This window comes from Vigna radiata, chromosome 5 (assembly GCF_000741045.1).
Source record: "Vigna radiata var. radiata cultivar VC1973A chromosome 5, Vradiata_ver6, whole genome shotgun sequence".
NCBI lineage: Eukaryota > Viridiplantae > Streptophyta > Magnoliopsida > Fabales > Fabaceae > Vigna > Vigna radiata.
Window position 1 is genome coordinate 21,774,883 of NC_028355.1, and position 13,871 is coordinate 21,788,753.

The following is a 13,871-nucleotide window of genomic DNA, read 5'->3' on the forward strand; positions in this document are numbered from 1 at the left end:
AGAGATTATGTGCTAAGTTTATTTAACAAAGTCTTTGAACTAGATATAAAATATTTATGATATGTCACTTTTTAAAAGTAAAATAAAATTGAAGATCTCACTAAAATTTTAGTAAAATAATTTATTTATCTTTCAACAGAGTCCAAAGTTTTAACTTAGTCCTAAAGATAACCATTAAACATTATCATAAACATTTTAGGATTAACTCTCTTAAAGATTGTGATGATAAAATTCTTTGTCATTTTGCTTATAAGTATATCCATAATAGCTTCAAATGAGTATTCATAATTAGTGGTTATTTGTTATGGTTCCAACTTAAAACATTATTCTCTACAAAACCACGACCTTTTACACCAACGTAGTAGATGAACATATATAGAACTATTGAGAAGAATTGAAGTAGAGAAAAGTATGAAATATAATTGGAAAAGGAAGAAAATATTTTATAGGCTATGAAAGGATGAAGCAAAATAAGTTGGATAAATCTTTGATAGCTCAACTTTGTCCTATTATAGTAAAACTAAAAAAACAAAGGAGACACGTGGCACTTGTTGTATGCAGCTTTGAAGAGCTGAAGAAAAATTTAAAAAATTGGTAATAAATTTTGTGGGAAAACTGTCATGAAATTTTGATGGTGGAGGCTTCACGGATGCTCTCAAAGTAAAAGTTAGGTGCGTGGACCACTGTGATTCGTCTATGTCAACGACTCCATCAATTTCTCAAATAAATATATTAGAAAATTTGGTGCTTTCTGAGTTGGCAAATAAGAAAACAAAACAAAACTTAAATTCTTATATTATTATGAAACTTGTTATAAATAAACACCAAAATTATAAATAGTTTCATGTTATAAAGCTTCACATATTAATATATGAATAATGTAAATAACATATGGATTGAATATTCTCAATCTCCTCTCATATTTTTTAGAGAGAGAAAACGAATTGATCAATTTAAAAGATTAAAAAGAAAATAAATAAGTTAATCAAAAGACGAGATAACAAAATTAAATAATAAACAAAAATAAAAATATTTTAAACACTCAATAAATCAATTTTTTTAATGAAAAGTTAATTAAAAACATTTAAATTGTTTAGATAGTTAACGAGTTCATCTACAAACTCTTAAAGAAAACCTGTATAAAAACATGTAAATGGTGGGTTAAAATCGAACTGAAGTCCATGCAGACTCGGTTCTAGTGGACCAGCTCCGCCATTTTTACTTTTACTGGGGTAAAAGGGGAATTCTAAAATTGATGGGTGTAGAAAGAAAAATGCGGGTGCTGGAAGAAATGTCCACTGAATCAATAAACAAAAGCCCAGCTTAGTTATATCACGACAGATTTCATATGCATAAAAAAAATAAATTGATCCACTTTGCCTTATGCCACAATTTTCACCTTTCCATTCATTTTGAAATGAACTTTTTAAAATATATTTTTACATTTTAAAAATTATATTCCAGTCTAAAAAAGGTAACAAAAAAAAATACAATTACTTTCGTCCAAACCCACGGAACTGTTTGGTATGGAGCTGTCGATTTTAAAATCAAAAGAAAACATACCTCGCTTTGAGGTTATTGATTTGTCTTCAATAGATGTCGATTTCCGTTCGTTTAACAATCTAACAGATATTCATTTCCGTTTAAATATTACTGAAAAACAAAAAAAAAAAAAACGAAAAATGTAGGAAACATTATGTTATGTGATGATGGAGAGAGTAACTCTCACAAACAATAGAAGGTTTTCCATCATCTCCAATTATTTCTTCCTTATTTCACTCTAAGCAAACAGGGGGTGTAAAACGGTATAAAATGAACTTCAATTCTACAAATTGAAAAAATATATGCACTAAAAGGTACATTATCATCTACATTCCCATATTTTTATATCACTACGAATATTGTCAATAAAATGGGAACAAATTCCGGCATTGAGTGGCAATTATTTGTAGTGAGTCCATAAATATCAAACACTCTTCAGAACTCCAAAAAAATTGTGCACCATTTTTCTCTGACCTTTAAAATACTAAGCTACCAATAAGAAAACACGAAAATAATACAAACAAAAAATTAAAAAAAGATGCGAACGCTAATATAAAATGGTCCAACCAACATAATACAGTTTTAACTTCACAAATTACGACTTTTCTTCCTGAAATGTCTGAGAATGAAAGTGTCTGCGTATAATGGATAGTTCTTTCTGATCAAGCCCTTTATACATTTCCAATATGAAAAATCAACCACTTGACCATCTTGTCGAACAATGAACAAACACCTTGAGCGTTCAAAATCAGGATGATATCCAATCTGTCAAGTTTAAAGCGAACAGAAAACTTTCAGCAACACGTAAAAATCGCAATCCAAGTGTAATTAGTTAACCCCAAAAAAAACAGATTGGATGTAATTCAATTCGAGAGACAATGAAGGCATTAAATACATATTTTATCGATTTTTATGAGTTTTTTTCAAAAGCTAATCTCGGAAAGTGATGGCAGACAGTTAGAGAGAATAAGCCAGTCAATATGCCCCTTACTTTTCAACAGTTAAGACAGGAATAAAATTATTACACACGTGATGGTAACACCAAGGCCAAAGGCCATATTTGGCTAGCCGGGAGGGCTTTATATAATGTAAAACCAGTTCAAATCCAACAAATTATAAGAATCGGATTTTAACACGAGTATTGCTCCCTGCACCTCACCTCCTTCTTCCTGCACCTCCAATTTTACTATTTTACCCTTCTTTTAATAAATTCAAAACTTATTAATATATAATAGAGAAAGGTGCAGGAGGTGTTGATCTAATTTGGGGGTCTCAGAATCAAAGAAAATAAATCTGCAAAATTAGACAATGGACTAGGGGTCTCAGTAGTCAAATGCAAAGAACGGTTAGTATTAGTATTAGAATGGTAGCTCTTTCTCTTTTTCTGTTTCCTTCACGTCAGGGAAAACATACATGAACCATGTTGCTGCAATGCTGGTAGCTACACTCAGTTTTTCTTCATCACTCTCTTCATCAGCTTTCATGTCCAGATCAAGAAGACTGTTAAAGCTCGTCTGTCTCGAACCCACTTTCTTCTTGCTCCGCAGATCCGCACAACCGCAGATCCGCACAACCGCAGGACGAATTGCGTTTCCATTAACCGCATTGCGATATGCGGACAACACGAAATGCACCCCCCAAAACCCCAACCGCAGATCCACCTGCGGTTGCCATTAGCCGCAGGACGAACTGCGTTTTCCTTTACCCGCATTGCGATATGCGGCAACAAGATGCACCCCCCAAAACTCAACCGCAGATCCAGCTGCGGTTGCCATTAGCCGCAGATCCAGTTGCGGCGCCACCAGATCCGCCATTCGCAGGGCGGCAGCAGTGCCATTTGCGGCAGCTTTCATCTCCGCGATTCCACACTTGAGCAAGCTTCAGAAGTTGAAAACTTGAATCCAGCTTTCTTTTTCAGCTCAACAACTCACAGAGTGAAAACACAAAAAAGAAAAAAAAAACACAAAAAAGAAGAAAAAAAAGTACACTGTTTCCTCTGGAAAATTGAAGCCACTTTCAGAAGATGAAAAATACTGGCTGCCTAGTTGGTTTATCCTGGTTGAATTGAGAGTTGAAAAAGAAAGAAAAATGAAAAGCTCAAAATAAATACTACTGTTACAGCATTAATTGAAGGATAGAATGGTAAAATTGGTGAAGGATAGAATAGTAAAATTGGAGGTGTAGGAAGAAGGAGGGGAGGTGTAGGGAGGAACACTCTTTTAACACTGGTTTGGTTTTGGTCGAACCAGTTTTAAACTAATTTTCAACTGGTTTTGATCCTAATTGAGTTTTAAACCAAAATAAGTTTTAAAACTTGTCTAGGACCAGCTTTCGCTAAAATATTAGCCACAACCAGTTTTAAAAGCCAACTGTAAGTCAAAATCAAAATTTTAAAACCAGTTAACTGAATTATCTGCTAAAAAGTAGAAATCTTGGTTTAAAACCCTACTTACATTATTTGGATTTTTTTTTTTAAATATGGTTAAAATTCAGGTTTATGTCGGTATAATTGATTTTTTTTACACACATCACGTGGATAGCACCAAAAGGCTTTTACGGGGCTAAACCTTTCTAAGTACATGTATCATGTGAATTCATAACTAGCGTGGAATGGGACAAAGATTGAGAAAAACAGACGAACTTGGAGCACTAAATTTACTGGCCTACTGAAAAAATCAATACAAGTTTAGTATGAAAATCCTGAAAAAACTTATCTGTAGCAGAGCCTGAGAGACAGAAGAGATACTTAAGTTCAGTCATTAACAATATTAAGGATGGAGTTCTCTAATTGCAAGGGATCATTTTGCCGAGTGAAATGTAGAGTGGATCACCAATGATGAACAAATCAGTGGCATAAATTTTTCATAAAGCAAAATCAATCAGATAGCACTTCATGAATTAACAATAGCCAATTACTTATTTTTCCCAGCAATAAACCAATTTGCACTATTGCACCCTGCATTTCGTCAGAGACAGATCTTGTTATTAGTGGGTCCCCACCATCGGAATTTGAGATCAGGACCAAACTCAATTCCAAATCCACCTAATAAGTTGTAAATTGTCCAAAACTTATAATCGCTACTTAGGCTGCATTACTAGACGACACAGGACAGGACTAACCACACTGTCTCACATCCAACACAATGAAGGTGATGGAAGCTGCAAATGCAATGAAAGCACCCCACTGTCTCACATCAACCAAGTAATCACAGTTAAGCTGGCTTTCCATCACCCACCATAAACCAGAGCCATTTTAAATTTTTTAATGGACGAACACCTGATGTCACGGCCATGTATCTAATCTAAGAGACAGCTAAAACTACAAAATTCATCATTATTTAACCCAACTGAAAAAAAAAAAAGTAATATTGGGAAGGCCTTTTGTAAACAAAATTAGTGCATATATTGTGTGTGTGCGAATTGTGAGTAAGAAGGAGAAAAGTGTGTGTGATAGAGAGATACCGTGATATAATCAACTCCACATCCGATCTTTTGCTCAAATTCCGGATGAAAGGGAAGCAGCTTCTCAATAATGGTTTTCTCATGCTCTTCACTTAGTCTATCTCCACTTTCATATCTATGACAAGAATTTGCAATAAGGTATTAGAATTCCAAGAGAAATGAGACCAGGACATGTATATCTGAGGCAAGAATTTGTAACAAGCTATCATCAGACTTTCCAAGATAAATGAAAACAAAACATGTATGCAGACCCATCAGTGTTTTAAATCCCAAATAGCAGCGCATAGCAACTGGCCCCGGAAACTCTATAGAGGGATAACAAATGGTGGGATAAGCACAACTCTGAAAATTGTTATATAGTATATGCGTAAATTATCAAAAATTATAGAAATTACTCAAAATGCATACATTCATAACAAAACAATAAAAAGCCATAGGTGTATAAACATACAAGTAAATACCAACAAAATGTCAAATACAAGTTTCCTAGATACGTTTCATTAATCATCATCTTCTATATCCAAATCGTCTTTATCAATTTGACTGCTATTACAGCTATAGATTTCAGTTCTGGAAATTGAAATCCCCTGAAAGCCCAAAAGTGGTTTGGAACTTTGAATAAAAAGGACTCCCACTTCCCTGGCCCTTACAACAAAGAGGGCATTTCCTGCACCCGTATAAAAGTACTCACTCCTTGCTTTTCTTGTTTCCAGTTATATTGTTATGGACATAACCCGAGAGGCATGCAGTGTTGGGACTCATCAGTTCAAACACCCAGCATCATCAGTTATAATAGCAGAAAATGGTGGCAAGTCAATAAACTGTTATATCCAGTGGTGGATACCATTTTGAGCAAATAGTGAAAAAGTCGCATAATAGGTTAAATATACTATATATATCAATTATACATACATCACAATTTAAGTTGTAAGCAAATAAATATAAAATGAATAAAAATAGGCATAATATTAACTAAAAAAAATTTCACTAGGCTAGATATTATCGGGTTCATTGAGGGAAGAGGTTTAGTGTAAAGAGACAACACCGATAAAACATGAGTCTAATCACGTAAAAGATTGACACCAAAATCTTAAAATAAGTTTATGAGTTTTCATTATTTTTATAAGGTATTCTACTTTCTCATTTTTATCAAGGGGACTTAGTCTCAAACTTGATTTCCATCCGATATATCACGAGGATGCATCCTACAACCATGACACTCATAGCAGCCACAATGGAAGACGGAGAACAATTGCAAATCCAGGGAAACTCACAAAGCAATAGCACCACAATAGTAGCTATTTAAGAACTCTGAACACCCAGACTTAAATACAAGAGGTGACAAGGAAATAAGATGGAGAATGAAATTGAAGACTCCCGTGATACATGAATCTCCAAACTTGCTTAAACAAATCCGCCCATGTCTTGTTTACGCATTTTTGCAGTTATTTCTCAAGACATAGTTCTGAAATCGTATAACAGGAATCAATATGAAACTTCAGAGCTGGTCTTGACCGTACTCAATGATAATTGAACTGTTTATAGTGATGTGCAGAGGTTAAAACACTCAAACAGTAGAGTAAGACTTAAACAGTTAGTATATGATCTGCATTGGATTCGAGTTAGACTAGCTGATATATTAGTAGTTTCAACTGCAATTGCATAATACGGTCATAGGATGTATATATAGGCATAAAGTAAAGTAAAGCGAGGAAATTGGTTTGATGAGAGAAACATACTGTCCAGAATGGAGAATCATCCTGACGAAACCAACGAGAGGAACTGTGTCCTCCAAAATCTGGTCCTCCCAGTCAATCCATTTGTCGTCGTCGTCTTCCTCAAAGGCTTGGCTGCCGTGTTCCTCCAAAATCCCCCTTCTTTGCGACATGAGGGGCTTGCTGCGAAAACTATCGCCGGCGGAGGAAGCGGCTTTGAGAAGAGAGAGAGGAGGAAGATGAGAGAAAAAGTGGAAGCGGAAAGGTAAGATGAGAGTGGAGGGAGAGGAAGAGGAAGAGAAGGGGTTTGTGAAGGGAAGAAGATGCGGTGCCGTTTTGGGTAGTAAAGAAGGCAAAGCCATGGTTGAAGTCGAATTTATCACTCAGCTCACTCAATTATCCAACTAACATCGTATTCTATTATTCATCACTCACTCTCTCAGCTATGCGGGAAACTCAAGTTTAGGATAAAGAAGCAGCTTCAGCTCCCTCTCCTCTACCCATTTTCTTCCCCCTTCACAATTTTTTTATCTTTTCCACGGATATTAAAACCAATATTAAGAACTACTTTTGCTTTAGATCCAATAAATGACTCATAATTTGATAATTTCATGAAAAATATTGTACTCTAAAAAATAAAATAAATGGAAATTAATTTTGTATGTACTACTTTATATTTATTAAATACGTATTTTCTAAAATGCATATTTAATCATCGTATTTTTCAATTAATCTCTGAATAAATTATATTATTATTTAAAAGGATTCGTCTAAGGAAAATCTCAAATATAATATAATATAATAATAATAATAATAATTGTTTAATTAAAACTTAAGAAGAAATCACAAATCATTAAACTTTTATTTGTTGAGTTTTTTAATATAAAACCATGTGTGCTATATATCATTCGTGAACTTTTATGCTGTGTTTGTCAGGGTGAATAAATATTGGTGAACACAATTTTGAGAATGAAATTATGTTTATATTTAGAAAGTGAGAGAAAGTGGAGATATGTGAGATGAAATGATTTTTTGATCTCTTAATAACGCTACTTATTTGAGGGTATTATACGTGAAAATACACTTTTATACTTAACTTTTCATGTCCATACAAAGCTGGAGATTAAATAAGGATGAATATTACTTGGAATCAATTCTCATACAAAATTGGAATCGATTTCATTGAGACTATATAATCAACACCATGGATACAAGGAAAGAATTGGATTATGTTAAATTAATTTTTAAACTTCGCATTATTTTTTAATTAGATTAGTATTAGTTTTTGAAAATTAAAATTTTAAGTGATTTTTTCTAAAATTTAAATTCAATCTATTAAAATTGAATTTAGTATCAAAATATAAAAATACACTCTAATATATTTTTAGCGAATCAGACACTATAAGAGTTTAAAGCATCCCGTTAACAGTAATGAGTAAGTTGATTTAAGATGAACATAGAGAATTTTAGAAACTTGCATCTTTCGAATGACAACAAAAAAGAGAGCAAGAAGGGGGACGACGGGTTTCTCTATTTCAGCGACACTGCCCACGTGTATACTCAATTATAAACGACGTCGTGCGGCGGTTGACAGTATATTGAAAAATGAAAAAGTTAACTAAAATGACCTAATCAACCACGTGGCGCGGTGGTTTCATGTTTGAATATTTTCTTGATAAACAAGAATCACCAAATTTCCCCTCAAATTCGTAGTTGTTCTACCCAATAAATTCGCAAGCACATCCCATTCTCTCTTTCCGTTTGAGTTTCTTCTCAGGATATCGCGTATCCTTCCATTGGAATATTCTGCCGTTCAACTATTTATGGTGTCCTAGGGTTTCGCATTCTGGATCCGCGGTTCTCATTCCATCGATTTTTCAGCTAAGCTGGGGTCCTGGCTGCATCCTTATTGCAACCGTGGAAGGTGCAAAGTTTTGTTTTTTCTCATAATTCCAAGTTTAATTAGATTAGGTATCCCAAATTTTTTCGGAGTTACTATGCCGCCGTTTTTGTCGACCTCGAAAGCCCTTTGCTCCTTAGCATCACGCAAAAGCGGTGCGAGTCAATTGATCAGGTCGAGCAAGGGCAGATCAATCACAGCCATTACCGGTCATCACATTCAGCCTTCTGTCTCTCGCATCGGCTTTTCCTCCATCATAGGAGGATCTAGTAATAGTAACAATAATAACAATTATAATGCTGTTCACACTAGACAGTTTCTTGGATGTGGAGATGGTGAAGAAGGGATTCTATCCAAAACTTACGAGGAGAGACGCGTTTTGGGGTAATAGAGCATGTTATTGTTACTATGGTTGTAGATTTTTCCGATTTTACTTTTCTACAGTCAATGATTCAGAATATATGTTACCTTTTGTAAACATTTTTAAGAGTGGCTCAACTAGTGTCTTCTTGTACGATTCATTTCAATCCTTAAAAGAAAGTTAGCTTCTTTCTTTTTTATGTCAGACTAGTTTCATCATGTTAGGATACGTTAAAATGGTGGCTGAAAGCTTGCTTTTAAATTTGTTCTTTGAGTACTGAAATTATATGATAAATATTCTGTGTTTGGATTCTAAAAAGAAGCTTTATGAATTTGAGACTGTAAAACCTTATCCTAAATAAATTACTAGGTAGTCCGGGACCATCGTGACCCCGACTGTTATCCCCATGACATGTAATCAAGTGTTAATTTCTTTGTCTAAAGGGAAAAACTTGAATACATGTTAAGGAGTGATTGGCCGGGACCACTGTTGATTTGGATTAACCTAATAATCTGTCATTATCTTGGCCTTGCATGTAATTATTGTTGAATGCGGGATATTTATACTCGTGTCTCATTTGCATTATTTTTATGTGTTAACTGGTATATTTATTTATTGTTAGGTACTCTCCGGAACAATTATTTGATGTTGTTGCAGCTGTTGAGTTCTATCACGGTTTTGTTCCATGGTGTCAAAGGTCAGACATACTTAGACACCATCCAGACGGATCATTTGATGCCGAGTTGGAGATTGGATTTAAATTCCTTGTTGAAAGTTATGTTTCTCATGTACAAGTAAACAGGCCAAAGCAAATAAAGGTATTCAATCATCTCCAGTGTATTTTAGTTATGTTTTGCTTGCATTCCAGAGTATTATGGTTGTGATAGTTTTTGGTTGGTTGTTGTTGGCTGTTAGTGCATTGCTTAAAATTACATAGTTAATGAGATCTATAGGCTTATGCAAGCTAATGTCTGTTAATGTGTTGGCATAATTTTTATCTGGAAAATTTGCAGCTTGGTGCTAAAAGCATTAATGTTGATTGAAAATTGAAAATTTTGGTGGCTTTTATTTGCAACGGGTGCCAACTCCACAGGTGTTCTTTTTTTTAATTTTTTTTTAATTGCAGATGCAGAAAGACTCTATTATAAAAAAAGTTGCATCCTTCTGGTTTATTCTGACCAATTTTGCTTGTTATCATTGAAACTGATGTAGTTAAGTCCCTTCACCAATGTCATTGATGTGGAGATGTTACACAGTTCCTCATAAACAATACAATTCCCCTGTGACCATCTCTTTGAGGAACTGACTTAGTGGCATCCATTTGACATTTGGAAGGAAAAATGGAACACTTTAAAACTAGTTAAAGTTAAATTTTAAATATGTCTGTATATAGCTTTTTACGTTTTTCTGTGGTTGGTCAAGCTGTCAAGTAGCAGGCTCATGCTCATTTTGAAAAAGATGTTGCAGAGGTTTAACTTGTGTCTTAATAAGTGGAATTTTGAGCTTAATCTCAAACGGGTGTGATAGATACTGATTTACTGTAGACATGGTAGGAAAAATCTAGAGATCCACTTTCTGATTAGAATGGAAATAGCAGAAAACATAAATACAGAGGTAAATTACCTACCCTATGCCTTCTCTTCCCTTTTCCATAGTCCACACCAAAGCACCCTGAAAGATGACTGCACACATCCCTCCATTTGATATTCTGTTCCCTTTCATGATTGCTGCATGTTGGCGCAGTCCCTTCTGCTAGTAATGCGCAACAGGTTCCTCACTCCATCTCCAAAGTTGCCTTTATTCTTCCTTTACCTTGTACTGTATACTTTAATTGAAGGTCTATGTTTTTTAGGCCATCTGGATGGCGAAACGAACTTTTATATGTAGAATAATATGTTGAAAAAAATAAATTATTCAGAAGAGTTGTGTATGTGCAGCATGTTTGATTCCTGTCTCTAGCTTGTTTGCAATCAATTGAGTTGTAAAGGGGCAGTTAAGAGTTAATAAAAAGTAACTGCATTTTAGTAATGGATAGTTAAGTAGTAGCCTGACCAGTAGCTTATCAACATAATTACAGTTATTATATATTCCAAGATAAATGATAATATTTAGTATTATAACGTCGTATAATGTTTTTGAGATCAATGTCAGCGTTATTGATGCCTCATCGATATATTTATTTCATAATTAATAGGCAATAGTTAAAGTATTTGTTTCATGTTTTCCTGATTATTAGCTTTATGTCTACAGTAATTTAATTAATTATTAGGCTCTTAGTTTCAGGTAGTTATTTAAGGAAATTTATTGTTTATATATTCAATACCCATTAACAAAATTAGGTATCTCACTGAACGAAGAGTTTTTCTTCTGGGTTTTACGTTTTACATGTAACTTATATATTGCTCTGGCTTCGTTTCTTTTAGCACTATCAATCTATGAGCCAGGTAGTAAAATTGTAAATTCACAAGTTTGACTTGTTCGTTAAATGAATTTCCGACGTCTCAGTCTGTTCTTGTTCGGAGATGGGGCAAGCCAAGGCTGGACTTTTTCCTTTGTAGTTTCTGACAGTATCTTTTCTCTGCAACTGTGGCTAGGCTTAGAGTATATTTTTGTCATATTATGCTATTGTGATGCTTGAGCATGATATGGTCATTCCATCTGTGGTACGATACTTCTGGAGTATTAAATCCTTCAGAGTGAACTACTATAACCTAGCTACCATGATGTATGTGCTGAAATGAGCATTGGAATATGGGATGAAGATTTTGAACAGCTGATTTTAACGCTGCTATTGCTAAATACTTTAGTTGTTCTCATATAAAATCTTTATAATTACCTGAATGCCGATTGGTTCCGATCAATTTTAGTAGAAGATTGAATGATTAGGTTTTAGATTCTTTACGCACAAACCAGTTAGATTAGTCAAATATGTTCTGTTCTTGAACACGGATCTTTGTTTTTCTCTTCATTTCTTTCTATCTTTTTAAATTTTTGTAGCAGAGTTCTGCTTATTGATACTTTGTTGTACTTATACTGTATATTTTCTCTTTTTGGTTTTCAGACAACCGTGTCAGAAAGTACCTTGTTTGACCATTTAATAAACGTATGGGAATTTAACCCTGGCCCTGTTCCTGGAAGTTGCAATCTTTATTTCTTGGTGGATTTTAAATTTCACTCTCCACTTTACAGACAGGTATAACTGTGTTATAATGTGTATGTTCTCCACAGCTTTCTTTTTAAATTTTGTCTTTAACCTTTGATTGAAAAATCCATCCTATGTTGTCCTCAGTTTTCCTTTTCTAGTACTGAACCTGTATGTCGTTCGCGTACTGGAGAAGGTTAATTAGTAGTACTGCTCAATAGCATTACCAGTATTATGGCATAGCTTTCCCTCCTATGCTCATGCATCTGCATTTGTATTCATACAAATACCTACACAAAATTGACTTCATCACAACACTGTTTAGATTACAGAGATTGTAGTTATGTAATTTATATTTTGAACTTTTATTTTGTTATTGCTAATGAAATGTTCTTTTTTGGTGATCAGATTGCTTCAATGTTCTTTAAGGAGGTAGCCTCTAAGATGGTTGGTTCATTTACAGAGCGTTGCCGTTTGATATATGGACCGGAAGTGCAGGTCCATGAAAACCCGTATGGAAAGAGGGCATAGAATTGTTCTCACCCGTATGGAAATAGTTGAGGTCAATTTACAGTCTCTACATGAATTGGGCGTCTATTTATTATTGGCCGCTCAATGCCAAATGATTGATCATTTCTCTTTGTGATCTCTACTATTTTTGTAATTTATAGTTGAGGTCAATTTAGAGTCTCTAGATGAATTAACAATATTCTGCAGACAATCTCCAAATTTCATGAAGTTTATATATGATTTGTTTAAAACTGCCTTCTGGTGTACAAACAGCTCCCCCTCCCTCCCTCAAAATAAATAACAGATTAATAGTTTTGGAGACAAACAATAATTTTGCTTTTATAATGAACTTAATAATATGTGTTGTCCTTCAAAACTAATATATAAATTTTACAACCATAGTCTTCATTTTGCTAATTGTAATGTGATTATTGAAATAAAATGTTGACTTTTCATTAAAAAGTAATGCAATAAAGTTTGTAATTTCAAAGACTATATCGAGTAATATCAATTAGATGTATTTTGTCCATTAGATATTTACTTTCAATTAACTTGTGAATGACGGATAAGATTCGAGAACATCTGTAATCATTATAGAGAAGTTGTTTAACTCGTGTTTAATAGAATCTACAATGCTGTCTCAATAACTTATTAAATTTTTCTCCCCAATGATAAATCTTTAATAATTAAAAAAAAAACGTAATTGTCTTATCACAGTTATTTTTTTATCCATGTCATAATGATCTCAATTCTTAAAAACTACTATTTATATGCGGCACAAATCTTATATAAGAACTGTCACGTGAATCGCTACAATAAAAAATTTGCATAAGAATGCCTTAATTACCTTCTTTCTATTATTTATTTATTTGATTTGATTTTCATATTAATAAAAGATTTATTGAATTTTTTAATCTTCAAAAACGTAACCACGTATTTTTTTTCCACTCAATTATCAATTATTGTTAATAAGTATATAGTTAGAATTTATAACCAATGTATGTTAATTTATAAAACTAATACTGTACAGTACTTCAATATTGTAATGCAGTTTTAGAATTTAATTATTAGAAGTATAAAATTATCATTTTTAAAATTGATAAATTTAATTAACTTTTTATCAATAAAAAACAAAATAAATAAATAAATAATAGAATGAAAGCTAGATAAGTAAAACTTTATTTATATATAACCTCTACGAAAGTAAAGGGTGTGTATCATAGTGGACAATAAACTCTT

General features: G+C 33.5%; 2 protein-coding genes across 2 annotated transcripts; one reads left to right on the forward strand and one right to left on the reverse strand.

The window, feature by feature from the left end:
- Positions 1-1,857: 1,857 nt before the first annotated feature.
- On the reverse strand, positions 1,858-7,251 carry LOC106762865 (protein DCL homolog, chloroplastic). Its single transcript, XM_014646963.2, has 3 exons — positions 6,744-7,251; positions 5,005-5,119; positions 1,858-2,307 (listed from the first exon to the last, which is right to left on the reverse strand). Exons 1-3 carry the CDS (start codon positions 7,079-7,081, stop codon positions 2,131-2,133), a joined length of 630 nt encoding a protein of 209 aa, XP_014502449.1. The 5' UTR covers positions 7,082-7,251; the 3' UTR covers positions 1,858-2,130.
- A 1,021-nt stretch (positions 7,252-8,272) lies between these two features.
- Positions 8,273-12,887, forward strand: LOC106761260 (coenzyme Q-binding protein COQ10 homolog, mitochondrial). The gene is made up of 4 exons (XM_014644792.2): positions 8,273-9,003; positions 9,603-9,798; positions 12,042-12,173; positions 12,531-12,887. Exons 1-4 carry the CDS (start codon positions 8,717-8,719, stop codon positions 12,651-12,653), a joined length of 738 nt encoding a protein of 245 aa, XP_014500278.1. The 5' UTR covers positions 8,273-8,716; the 3' UTR covers positions 12,654-12,887.
- The last annotated feature ends 984 nt before the right edge of the window (positions 12,888-13,871 follow it).